The 14573-nt window shown below is 40.4% G+C and overlaps 1 protein-coding gene across 8 annotated transcripts in view; it reads right to left on the reverse strand.

The window, feature by feature from the left end:
• Positions 1–14573, reverse strand: part of syne3 (spectrin repeat containing, nuclear envelope family member 3) — a 148674-nt gene that overhangs the window by 39137 nt on the left and 94964 nt on the right. For all 8 annotated transcript variants that reach the window (XM_077575292.1, XM_077577705.1, XM_077576959.1 and 5 more), the window contains one exon: positions 9897–10079. In XM_077575292.1, coding sequence (XP_077431418.1) covers positions 9897–10079 — 183 coding nt within the window. The remainder of the gene's footprint in view (positions 1–9896; positions 10080–14573) is intronic.

Consider the following 14573-nt stretch of genomic DNA (forward strand, 5'->3'; position numbering starts at 1 on the left):
TGCAGTGTCAGGAATATAGTTCTTCTTATTTTCCTTTCAGCTTTTCCCTTCAGTTGCCTCCATCTAACCCTGTCCTCTCAGACCAATTTAATGTCCTCTTTAACTATATAAACCTCCAAACTTCCTCTAGATCTCCTGCCTGGCATTTGGAAAATAGGAAATATAGAGTATATTAGTCAGGAATATAGAGTGATTACACTTAATGTAAATGGTTTACACAATCCAATTAACTCTTTGACGTTAAATAACGTTTAGTAAAATCCTACGGGGAGCGCCAAAGACGTTAAAAGACGTTCACCAAGTTTTTTTGTTTTTTTTTGGAAACGGGTGGAGGAAAGCTTTGGCCAGCTGTGCTGAAAGTATCAAGCAGATCTAGTTGGTATGACGACTATTTTTGGCCCCTAGATGGCAGCGATGACTCTCTTTGGACAAGATCGGGTAGGCGTCAGTAGTAGAAGACGTGAGGCGGAGCTAGAGTGTTGAGGGAAGAATGGCCGAGAAAGTGAAAATGGCGACCGGTGGCAAGCAGCTCACGCTTGATCGTTTTTTTCAAAGAAGAGAAGCATCAACCAGTGCTAAAGAGCACATTGATGACGACGATGATGATGATGGTGACTCCGAGGTTGACGCCGAAGTTGGAAGCGTTGACGCGGCGGCTATGATCACGTTATAAAGCCTCACCGGCTAGCGATGCTAACGCCGGAAAATGCGGAGCACAACCGAGCACTTCTGCTCAAGCGGACGTTCAATCGGACGACGAGTCCAATGCATATTCATCGGAGGAGTGGGTACAGTCTGATCACGGAGAAGACTGGTTCTGGACTATGATTCCACCATGAATGGAGTGCATACGATGGATCAGAACATCTCTTACCACCCGGTATAGGAACTGAAGGACATGAGGAAGCCAGACGTAACACCACCGTAACATCACCGTATCATGATCCTGAGAGTAGACTTGATGGCAACATGGCCAAACACACAATGGAGTATATACTTGCTATTCCCCGGGAAAAAAAGCCAGCAAGAAAGTGTAGCGTCTGCACGCGAAGGGGCCATTGCAGTGATACTAATCTGTTGTGCAAATCCTGCTGCGTCCCCTTGCACGCAGGGGAGTGTTACAAAAAGAAAAACTGTATTTGAAACATCCACACAATTGTAAATATTACCACGGTTGCACACATTTTTAAATAGTTTGTCAAATTGTTTTGTCAAATTGTTACACTGTTGAATGTAAATAAACTTATTTTGCTATCAAAAAACACTTTTTCATTGTTGGTGGTAGTGTTTTACAGAAGTAAAGCACTGTTTAGGTGTTTGTGGCATCATTTATGGGGGAAAAAAAGGTGTCAAATTCACTAGAGTGCATGAAATAATATCGTTTCACAAAAAGCTTGATTTCTCCATATTTTGTTTCAAAACAGGGCATTTGGGTGAAACTAACCATTTTCTATTGTTGATTACTGAAAAACGGAATAAGGTAGAAACAAACTGGTAGTATGTGTGTTTCCATAGTCCAAACACAAAATTTTCTGTGGACCTTGAAAGATCAGTCAAAATGCTTAACTCTTTCACTGCCAGACGTTTTCAGAAACGGGTTGCCGCCAGTGCCAGCCGATTTAAGCATTTTGACTGATCTTTCAAGGTCCACAGAAAATGTTGTGTTTGGACTATGGAAACACACATACTACCAAATGAAAGATTGGACTCTCATCTTCCATCAGAAAAAAAGTTTGTTTCTACCTTATTCCGTTCTTGCTTTTTGTGAAACTATGTTATTTCATGCACTCTAGTGAATTGTACACTTCTTTTTGTCCATGAATGATGCCACAAACACCTAAATAGTGCTTTACTTCTGTGAAACGCTTTCACCAACAATGAAAAAGTGTTTTTTGATTGCAAAATACGTTTATTTCCATTCAACAGTGTAACAATTTGACAAAACAATTTCGCAAACTATTTACAAATGTGTGCAACTGTGGTACTACTTACAATTATGTGGATGTTTCAAATACAGTTTTTCTTTTTGTAACGCTCTCCTGCGTGCAAGAGACGCCAGGACTCGCACAGCAGTTTACTTTCACTTTCACATTGTGCAACGTGCAAACGTTACACTTCCTTGACGGCCTTTTTTCCGGGGAATAAATAGCAAGTAGCAGACTGTACACACTTCTCCGATGAACATGCATTGGACTCGGGGCACTTTCCGTCGTCCGATCGAACGTCCGCCTGTGCGTGCTCGATTGTGCTCTGCGTTTACGACGCCGTCATAGCCGCCGCGTCAGCGGTTCCAATTTCGCCGTCAAGCTCGGATTCACCTTCATCATCATCGATGATGATCATCGTCGTCATCAATGTGCTCTTTTAGTGTTGGTCGATCGCTTTTGTCTAGTAAGTGTAGAGCTGCTTTGCAAACGGGCACCTTCTGCGTTTCCTCCTCAGCCATCTAGCGCCCCCCCCCCCCCCACGTATTCTCCTGCCGCGTCAATGCTTTCCATCCACGGAGTCACCATCATCATCATCATCATCATCGATGATGATCATCGTTGTCATCAATGTGCTCTTTTTGGTCGATGCTTTTGTCTTTGAAATAAAACGGCTCGGGCGTGAGCTCCTCGCAAACCGGTCGCCATTTTTCTTTGTTTTCCATTCTGATCTCCTGACGCTCTAGCTCCGCCTCTACTGACGCCCACCCGATCTTGTCAAAAGACAGTCATCGCTGCCCTCTAGGGGCCAAAAATAGTCATTAGGCTCAAAAAACCTGGTTAAAATTTTCAGCATATCTCCGGAAGGCTTCCCCCCACCCGTTTAAAAAAGAAAAAAAAAATTGGATGACGTCTTTTGACGTCATTGGCAGTGCTCCGTAGGTTTTTACTTGACGTCTTTAAACGTCAGTGGCAGTGAAAGAGTTAAATCGGCTGGCACCCACGGCAACCTTTTCTGAAAACGTCTGTCAGTCAAAGAGTTAAAAGCGGAAAGGTAATTGCACAAATGAAAAGGGACAGGCTGGATATAATACTTTGGCAAGAAACACATCTTGATAAAGCTGAGGATGAAAAGCTCACAAAGATGGGCCTCAAAAACAATTTTTGTCTCATCATATAATAAAGGAAGAAAGAGAGGTGTGGCTATATTAATCCCTAACAGGTTGAACATTAAAGTAAATTCTGAAATTTGGGATAAAGAAGGTCATTATATTCTGATTAAGGGACATCTAGAACAGAGTGAAGTAAAAGTTATGTATAACTCAGAAAGACAGACTAGCAGACTGCAGAATTAGAGCCACTCCCCTGTCTAACTAACCCATCCACCCGAACGCAAAAAAAACACACAACTTGGAGACTAAATACTAATATTCTGAATGATAAAGTGGGTGTGTTTTTTATTTAAAAAAATGTTTAAGGATTACATGAACAACAATAACAATGGGGAATTCTCTCCAAACGTTCTGTGTTATGCTGCAAAAGCTGTGATCAGGGGTAAACTCTTAGCCTTCACATCACAGAGGAAAAAAGAAAAACTGAAAAACCTGTATGAGCTACTAAAACAATTAGAACATTTAGAGAAAGAGCATAGTAAAAGTAAAAAAGGAGACCACTTTAACTCAAATAAACAAAACTAGCTGGATTCACTAGGCAAAAGTACTATGAAAATGGTCCCAGAGCTTTAAAACTCATAGCGTGGAGATTAAGGAAGAAACAAGCAGAAAGAGCGGTATTCAAAATTAGAGACCCTATAACTAAGCAAATTTATCATGGACAAGAGGAGATTCAACACACTTTTGAAACATACTATAAAACCCTGTATACAGAACCAGGTTTAACCACCAGTCAAGAAATAGACACCTTTCTGGAATCCATGGACCTACCTTCAATTGGTAAAAAACAGAATGATGACCTGATGAAAGAAATTTCTGAGGAAAAAATGTTAAAAGCTTTTGCCATATTAAAAGCTAATAAGATGCCAGGAACATATGGGTATTCGGGAGAGTGGTACAAGGCATTTAAAACCCAGATAGTACTTGTCCTACATCAGTGCTTTAATTACACTCAAAAAGGGGGTGAACCCCCAAGATTGTGGAGAGAGCCAATAATGTCCGTCATCCCCAAAGAGGGTAAAGATAGAAAAGAGTGTGGCTCGTATCGACCCATATCAATTTTAAATGTAGATTACAAGCTGTATGCGTCGATATTGGCCAAAAGGTTGGAAGGCATTGTGCCAGAACTGGTGAACAAAGACCAATCTGGCTTTGTACGTGACAGGCAGGCACGCAACAATATCAGACGTGTTTTACATATAATCGATAATATTGTTAAAGAGAAGAAGAAAGCCATGGTAATTATCTTGGATGCTGAGAAAGCATTTGACTCGTACGATGGAAATATTTGTTTGCCGTTTCAAAAAGATTTGGTTTTGAAGATAATTTTATAAGAACCATTAAAACCCTCTACACATTCTCAAATGTGGGGATCAAAATGAACGGACACCTTTCACAGACCATCAAGTTAGAAAGAGGCTGCCGCCAGGGCTGTCACCTGAGCCCTGTACTATTCACCCTGTTAATAGAGTCCCTTGCCCAGTTAATCAGGGACAATGTGACTATTAAGTGGAAATGGGAGGCCCTGACCAGAAGATCTGCCTATATGCAGACGATTTGTTGCTCGTTGCCACTGAACCAGAGGTTAGTGTCCCTCAACTAATGAGTTCCCTCAACAGATTTGAAACATACTCTGGACACAAATTGAACGTCCAAAAAACTCAAGTGCTGAATTATAATTTCACCCCCCAAAGAGATCTTAAGAAAGTTTAAATTTGAATGGAAATCAACAAATATAAAATGCCTTGGGGTTCGAATACCTAAAGACCTGTCACAAATATACAATCTTAATTATGACCCCATAACTAAAGCTATTAGATTAGACATGGACAGGTGTTCACAAATCCCCCTAGGTATGCATAATAATAGATATAATAAAAATGAATGTACTTCCTTGTCTCTTATACTCATTTCAATCTTTACCTGTTGAAATCAGTCTCAAGCAATTTAATGAATGGGATAAATTGATCTCAAGATTTGTGTGTGCGTGTGTGTGAGATGGGGCAAAAAGCCAACGGTTCAATTTAAAACACTTCAGCTGAATAAAAACAAAGGTAGTAGATCTTGACCGTGCCTGTTAGAGTATTACAAGGCTTCACAATTAAGAGCCCTAGCATGCTGCTGTAATCCGAGCAATGTAGCAAAATGGAAGGATCTTGAACTTTCACAGTTAAACATACCACTCCAATCTGTAATTGGCAGTAAAACTTTGTATAAAACCCATCTCAACAGCTTAAATCAATGGACAAAAGTGACCCTCAAGATCTGGTTTAGAGAGTGTAAATCCCCAACACTTGAAAGACAGTCTAGACAACTTAGATGGATTGGCTCAGACCCAAGTTTCAAACCAGCTGAGACCAATACGAGATTCAAAACCTGGAGCTATGCTGGTATTACTTTGTACAATCACATCAAAAGGGGAAGTTGAAAGCTTTGGAAGAATCTCTTTAAAATATGGCCTAAGAAAAGCTGATTTCTTTAAGATACCTACAGGCCAGGACTTACTATAATAATAAAATAAAACCATTGGAGAAGCCCGAGACTAACCTTGCAGACATATTAGTGGCCCTGTACGGAGACAAAAGCGTGTAGAAATTGGTTTCAACATTTTACTCAACAATTCAACACACAAAGAATCTTTCAACCAACAAAGTTAAACCCCCCCCAAAAAAAGATTTTTTTTTTCTGTTTTGGGAAAAATGGATTGTGTTTATAAATCAGAAAAGTGACTCTTGAACCATTGCTGTATAATAAGACCTGTAACTATTGTAATTTATTTTTCTGAAATGTGAAATTGATGACCAAATGTATGTTTGTTGTTTTGTTATGTCTGAAAAAGTTACAAAAATAAAGTTAAAAAAAAGTGCTTCTGATTTGTTTCAGAGTGCTTGTGTAGCGTAATCCGTTTCCACCAATATCTATTATTTATTTATTCCACTGAGTTCTGTCCCCCTCTGGGTCTTGGCCTTGATGCGGCGAGGGGGCTTGTGCGTTCCAGTGACCCTGGAGAGCGATACCGTCTGGAGCTAGCTCCTGGTAGGGTCAACCCTTGGCGGGACGGTCTCCAGGTAGGTTCCAGACAACAAGGGAGCTGAGGGACGTCCTGAGTGTATACAGTGAAGCGGCAGAAAAGCTTGGTCTCCATGTGAGCTGGACCAAGACCAAGTTCATGCATGTTGGTGAGGGACCTGATCCTCCTCCCATCCTGCTTGGTAATGACACGGTAGAGCCTGTGAAGAACTTTGTGTACCTGGGGTCCACGGTGACTGATAACGGGGATCTTAAACCAGAGATTCTTCGCAGGAGAGCCCTGGGAGCCTCTGCCCTGCGGTCCCTTTGGAAACTACTCTGGCGGCACCAAACCATCTCACACACGATAAAGCTCCGAATCTATAACACCAGCGTACTCTCCATTCTCCTTTATGGTTCAGAAACATGGCCCTAATGTAAGACCTTGGCCGCAAGAATAGATGGCTTTGACAGAAGGGCTCTCAGAACCATCATAGCGGACGACCTCCAACGACACTGAGTTACCATGAAGGATACAGATCTGCTGGCACAAGAACGCCAGTATTGGAGAGGCCTGGCTCACCTGGTTGGCTCTACGCAACGGGACGGGACACCAGCCCCAGCGCAGGAGCAGTGGTGATGATGACGGAGTTCTGTCCACCAGCTTTTCTTTGTGTATCTGGCGAGTCACGTCAATGTGTGCACAACGGTGGTTTTTTTATGTTATTTTGCACATCATAAAAAAATACAATTTTGAATCAAAATAAGTTTCTCACATATGCCTTGTTACAACAATGTTACAGTAAGTGTAATTAATGCAGTAGCCTAATGCATGTGTAAGACCTGTTTTATTGTGTGTTATAGGTATAACTGTGCCATACGCAGTTTTCTTTGCATTTCGGTGGTTTAATGTTTGACACACACACGCACACCACCCAAAAAATAATAATAAATTTGGCTGCATGGCGACCTTTATGTCAGGGAGTTCCGGCATGAAATTCTAGCCACTTTTATTCCTGAGTAAATTTACAATACATTAATAAATTGGCCTACATTAGCACATACAAAGAATTTCACAACTTTTACACTTATCAGACTCTGTCGCTTCACTCTGGTGTACAGGTGCAGCAGGGCAGGCTGCTCCTAGCTTTCGAGTCTCTCCCTGTCTCCTAGGTGCATAGTTCATTTACATTAAAGTAGAAATAGAATCGTCAAAGAAAGAGATTCCGGAATTAAAGATGATCTCGATTTCGATTACAAACAACAAGGTAGGATGCTGTTATGTCGTGCGTCTTCTGTTTACTTTCGTGCTGAATGGTCACTTTATTTTGTATTTCGACTTTTACTGGTTGCTATGTCCATTGATATCAATCATTTGTGAAGTGACGTCCGAGGCGAGAAACTTAGGGTTATTCGAGGCAGGTTTCCGAGACACGTTGCTAGCTAAAGTCAGCTACCAATGCTGTTGGCTACCAATGCACTTGTCCTAATAATTGCATACTTTCATACATTTCTACTACAATGTTAACTTTTATGCTGATGGGAAATGAAAATAGAGACCTCAAGAAAGCTATTTTGGGAAAAATCTCAAAATCGTATATTCCCCCACAATTGTCAGGAATACATATTAGCAGCAACTTAGTGTTGAAACTTTTTATATGAGTAAAAGATAGAAAAAGTCATGTTCCGGACAACATCAGCAGTCGCCTTTTGAAGAGCTGTGCAGAACCATTGGCTAGAATTTTTTCTTCGATAAGTCTCTTTATCTTCATAAGGTCCCTCGCCTCCTGATGGGACTCAATAATTGTTCCAGTGCCAAAAAGGAAACGGCCCAAATCTGAATAATTTCAGACCTGTATAACTTACTTCCTTTGTCATGGAGGCCTTGTAAAAAAAAATTATCAAAGATGAGATTATGGGTTTGGTACAGGACAAATTGGATCCATTTCAATTCGCTTATGGGACTGATAGGGGTGATGATGATGCTGTATGCACTCTTTTGAATACTGTACAAGGCCATATGGATGGTATGAATAATTTTGCGCATTTGCTTTTTGGCTTATAATTGCATACAACCTCACATTTTAGCAGATTGGCTCTTTAGCACCTATAACATTAACACAGTGAGAGATAGTGTTTTATCAGATGTTCTTTTATCTTCCACCGGTTCCCCCCAGGGATGTGTTCTCTCACCACTTTTATTTGGTTTATGTACAAATGAGTGTCAGAGTCATCAAAGGACAGCCTCTTCATCAAATATGCTAACGATTCTGTTATTGCATCACTTATAAATTATAAGGATTCTTTCTCATCATGTTCATGTGGTCAGAACTTTTAGCGATTGGTGTGACCATTCCTTGTTAAAAATCTATGTTTCTAAAACAAAATAAATGATAATTGATTTTAAAAGGAAATCTTCCCCTCTTCCCCCATGTCCTTATTTATGGGAGATTGTGACCAACTTGCATGGTCGTCTTCCTAGTGTGCTCCCAGAGTGCACATCCTCTTACATTAATTTATTAACACATCCTAAAATCAGCAGCTTGGTATTTATTCTACATTTTGAATTTTAACTCATTCAACTCCCAGCCATGTTCACTGAAGCAACCCCTTTTGCTCCCGGCTAACTGGATTTAACTGGATTTTGACTGATTTTACAAGGCCAACAGGATACTGTGTTCTATTGCTATAAAAATATGGAACCTACCAAAAGAAAGATTAGTGTCTCTTCTTTCATCAGGACAAAAAAAGTATGCTTGTATCTGTTTTCGTTTTGCAGCAATTACCATTAGAATATAGCTAAGTTTCATCATGATTCACAAACCTGTTGAAAACACCGTGGGGGAAAACTTGTTGCAACATGGCCCTGGCTGATCTCTCAAAATCTGCTACCACCTGCTGACCGTTTTTTTCAATAACTGCCATTGCTTTAGGTCAAAGGCTACTTCAAAGCCTTCTGCTTTAGCATTAAAAAAAAAAAAAGACATGAAAAAAAATTATCAATACGTTTTTGGGACCATGGCAATTAGGGGTGTGAATTGCCTAGTAGCTTGCGATTCGATCTGTATCATGATTTATAGGTCATGATTTGGTAGAGATGAATCCCGATACGAATCTGTAAGTCAATTATTGCGATTTTTTAAAACTCAAATTTCGAAAATACTAATCAGTAAACTGTTTGGACAACATTGAAATCAAATTTTAAGGCTTAATGTTCGATTAATATAACATCCTTCAATGCTTTAAGTGTACACCCTAAATATTTCCATCTAAAATTGATTTTTAAAAATCGATTCGGCTGCATATTGAATCAATAAGAGAATTCTGCGGTGTAATATCGCAATATATTGCCTAATCGATTTTTCGAACACCCCTAATGGCAATATTTAAAATAGAACGTTTTATAAGTTTTTGGTAGCAAATGAGTTAAAAGTTAAATTTATCATTCAGTGCAACAAGTGTTTAAAAGAGTGTACGCTGTTTGTGTGTGTGGGGTGGGGGTGGGGAGGGCGGTTCATATTGGCTAAACAGATGTGTAAATCAACCCCCCAAGAAAGAAACAAAAAAGGTCAACCTCTACTTCAGCGAAACGTGAGGGAACACTATATACAATTTCCAAAACATGGACAAAGGCAAATAAATGATTGGCAAATGATGCAATAAACATTAATGTAGCCAAAAAGCCCTTAACAGCCTGCTTGACATTCTTAAAGTAGCTTACAGCATTTTACTCTAACCTTAGGCAGCCCAACACATCTGATGCTGGATCCAAGTTTTAGATTATTCTCACCTGTAGTCTTCCCTTTCTTTGCATAAGCTGAACATGCAGTAGTTCTCTGTTCCTTGTAGCAGTACTCAGCTCATTCTGCACACCATCAGCTCTTTCAGGACCAAACACAGAGTCTAGCAAGTCCCCCCTTGTCTTGAGTTGACTGAAACGATCCTGCAGCTGGACGCTGTCCGTCAAAAGCCGCTGAATGTAAACAGAAAAAAAGACCACATTACAGACAAGGCATGGGCCAATATTTGATTCTGACGGTATGATAACCGTGAGCAAAAATATCGTGGTATCACAATATTACAATGACAGCTCTAAAATGTCCATTGTTTAAATATTTGGGTAAATAAAAACAGCATTGTTTTTCCCGCAATCTATTTCATTATTAAACAAAATACACGAAGAAACATGTACCATGTTAAATTTAAATGAATACTGTAAATAAATCTGCGATTGGCTGGTAACCAGTTCAGGGTGTACCCCGCATATCTGCGATTGGGTGGCAACCAGTTCAGGGTGTGCCAGAAGCCGGTTGGGATAGGCTCCAGCACCCCAGCGAACCTTGTGAGGATTAAGCGGTTAAGAAAATAGATGGATGGATGTACTGTAAATAAATGTTGACCATTCTTCTTCTGTTTAAATTAGGGATGTCCCGATCACATGATGGGGACTCGGTTTTTGATCACGTAAGCATTTTCAGCTGATCGGTATCGGGAAAAAATTATCTGGTTTTCATTAAAATATTGCCAAACAAAATGTTTTAACTATGCGCCATCGCTAAACAGCCTTCAACACCGGAAGTAAACAAAGCAAGCGTGAAATGTTCTGGTAGTTGTGTCTGAAAACTAGCTTCATGTAGTTGTAGCAGCAACGATGTCAGCGGTGTGGAAATATTTTGACTTGGAAAGCGGCACCAGCCTAATGGCAACTTGTAATGTATGAAAGTTGAGCATTTCGCGTGGCGGAAAGAACAGGAGTGCGTTAAATACAACAAATTTAATACGCCACCTGAAATACAAACACCCAGCACTCCATGTCGCATTTACTGCAGCCACGGAAGTAGTAAAGACGCTGAAACAGACTTTGCAGAACAAAGAAAAAATGTCCAAGGTAGAGAAAAAGCCAAGAAAATCACAACCATGATAGCTTAATTCATCGCGTTGGATGACCAACCTTTGTACGTGGTAGAAAATGTTGGCTTTCGCCGTCTCTTGGAGCAACTGGTGCCGCGGTATGAGATACCCTCTAGTCACTATTTCTGCAACAATGTTTTCCCGGGTCTTGACAAGGAGGTACATGACCACCTACTTGTTTTACGAGACGTGCCTGCCTTGGGGTTTACAACGGACATTTGGAGTTTGTCGGTGTGCCCGATGTCACTTCTCAGTGTCACAGCGCAATGGGTTGACGCTAGTTTTAATTTACAGCGTGTAACTTTGCATGCCAAGGACTTTCGTGGCTTGCATATGGCGGAGCATGTGAAAGAAGCGATAGAAACGATGCTTATCACTTGGGGAATAAAGAAGGAAATGGTGCACGTAATTTTGCGAGACAATGCGTGACATATGAAGAAAGCCATGGATGATATGGGAGTATTAAGTCGGGGCTGTTTCGCTCACACGCTTCAGCTTGTCGTGCATGAGGGTTTGCTCTCTCAGCGTAGCATTGCAGACACACTGGCATGCAAGGAAAATTGTGGGCCACTTCAAACATTCACGCCTATTTACGTCTGAAAGATATTCAGATTGACTTGAAGATGGAAGTTAAGCGCCTGCAGGAGGATGTGCAGGTTAGATGGAACAGCAGCTTTTATATGTTACAAAGCCTTCTGGAGCAAAAAAGGACTCTCAGCATCTATGCTGCTGACCACGGCCTCCCAGCCATGGTGACACCAAATCAGTGGACCCTGATGGAGAAGACAGCTGAGGTGTTGTCTCCTTTTGAAGAGCTGATGAGGGATGTGAGCAAGGAGACTGCAACTGCAGCAGATGTAATCCCTGCCATAACAGGTTGTTTTGTGTTCAATATTTTACAAAGACGTTATTTGTTATCTTATATTATTCAAATTTAATAAACCTTACATATAATAGCCTGAAGACGTGTGCTTTCACGGGAGCAGACCACTGACTAGGGTGTGAGAACCATGAAAACCGCTCTGCTAGCGACTGTGGAGACCCGCTTTTCAAAGGTAGAAAAGGAGCCATTGTACTGCATCACCACTTTAGTGGATCCAAGATAGAAAGACAGGCAAGGCATTGAATGCTGTTAAGTGAAACTGTCTGTCAGTTCAATAGTAGACTACTTTGGCTGTATTACATACACATTACCCTGAAATTGGATTTTCTCACAAGTAGAGTTAAACACTTCAGTATCATTTGCACTGCGTAAAATTGATTTGATCTTTTTTTGTTACAGCAATAAGTGGAATTTCATGTTTTATTTTTAAATGCTTAAAGTATAAAAAAATCCTGAGCCTGAACTTTTTTCGGGTGAGCAGTGGTGCAGTGTCCAATGTGCCGATTCGTTGTTTGACCGATATCAAGCCATTACTGTTTGATTCCTCGCCGTGGATGGACTGGGCATTTGGGAAACTCACGAAATTCCCGATGGCCAGTCCTCCCCAAGCGCCAGGTCATCTCTTTCATTATCCATTTATATTTTGTATAGTACAGTATAGCACTGCGGGTTACAGTCCCCCCTAGTGCTGCAGCTGTCGAATATTTAGGTATTCAAATATCCTACGGAAAATTCTATTGAATAATCAGGTATTTAGATTTAAAAAATTATTTTTGCATGGTGAAAGAACAATTATGAATACAGAAGACATAAATAATATATTTCCACTTAATAATGATCAACCAACTTTCTTTTCTATAAAATGTTTTTTTTTTTCTTAAATTGTTCTTAACAGCACATTATTTTCCTCTCTAAAAAGTTCAGGAGATTTTAAACAAACCTCTCCCCATGGATTTTGGAATGACCTTCTGTTAAATATTAGGCAACCTCCCGACATCTCTGTTCTTTGGCGTTTGACTTGGCATGAGACTCATCATTGTTTCAATGTTTTATGGTGCCTGCTGTATTTTATTATTAATTTATTTATTTTATTTGCTTACCTACTTATGTTATTTTATTGACTTATTCATTTACCCACTTAAGATAATTATTAATGTATTTGGTGTTATTTTTGTTTTACCTGTCTTTATTCCATGACTGATTTTTACTCCATGTACAGCACTTTGTATGAAATGAAATTCCGAGTTGAGTAGTTGGTCTGTGAGACAAAGTGACATCAGAACCACAGTTGTGATTTTGCTGACCGTCAACTGCACAATTGAGTGAACTCTGTTTATTAAGCTGATCTCTTGGAACGGCAACTGTGTCCGTCAACATCAAAGTGTGCAATCATTACGTCGATTAGACTGCCGTTGAAAAGTAGTCCGATGACTCTAGCTGCAGCCGCTAGCACCGTTAGTACGCTAACACTGTAGAAACCCAAAACACTGGCAACAGGCACAGTGCACTACAATGCCAGCGTATTTAAGTCTTCCTTTAGTTAATTGGCGATCGAACGTGATTTCTGTACGAAGTTGTTTTGTTTTGAATGGCAGACACACGTTCCGCAGGGCGAGTCAAGTCATCCGTTGCGCCGCGACTGTCAAAACGCTTCCGGGAAAAACTTCCAAATAAAAACGTTCATTAGCATTGCGCTCTACATATTACTTGCTATGGGATGGTTTATTTTGAAGTTGGCCTTCTCTTTGCATTGGCGGTGTTTTGCCATACGTGTCAATTATTCGCCACATGTAAACTGTTGATTTCGCTGGATTTGTCATTGCGCTGGTGGCTCTTACGCCGGAAATCCGGCACTGTGCCGGAGTACTTTAAGCCTGGTAAATGTATGTTTATTTATGTAAGACAGGAAATTTAAATGTAATTGCAACATTATTTTGTGCACCTCTGATGGCACCTCCTAAAATTATTGGGATGGTTTTGTACAGATAAAAATTGGAAGCACTCTTTTTTTTGTTCTTCTCCTTAATCTTTGCCGAGGTATCGGTTCAGGTGACTCAGACTCGGGTGCAAAAAAATGTGATAGGGACATCCCTAGTTTAAACTGTTCTTTGCTAGACACAGTGTCCCATCACTGATAATCTATTTTTAGAACAGACCCCAATTACTCGTGTTGTACATAGGGACACCCTGGCACCTACACATGAACACTTTTTTTTTTGTTATGGATAATGCAAACTACGAAGGCCACACACACACACACACGTATGTCTCTCTGCCGGACCCCCACCTGCCCCTTCCGTTCTCCTCCTCGTGCACAGCTCAGTAGAGAATACGAAAAAAAAGTTGAACGCAACTAACTACATAGAGGCCATTTTTTAACTCAGCTCTGTAACGCCCATCATATTGTGCGCTGTTTTGAAATTCCCGCCAAATAAAAAAAGCTCATTACCCGTGACAGACAGTATTAGTGGTTATTGAAACCTTGACTTTTCAAAACCACGGTAAATCGTTAAATCGGTTATCGGCCCATCATGCCTATGACACACATATGACTTGCTGGTCAAAAGTACAGTGGACCACTGTCCTGCATACTCGCGGTTCAACACCCACAGTTTCACCTATTTGTTGATTTTATTTCAATATTTTTAAGAAATATTTTTTAATATTGGCACA

This window comes from Vanacampus margaritifer, chromosome 1 (assembly GCF_051991255.1).
Source record: "Vanacampus margaritifer isolate UIUO_Vmar chromosome 1, RoL_Vmar_1.0, whole genome shotgun sequence".
NCBI lineage: Eukaryota > Metazoa > Chordata > Actinopteri > Syngnathiformes > Syngnathidae > Vanacampus > Vanacampus margaritifer.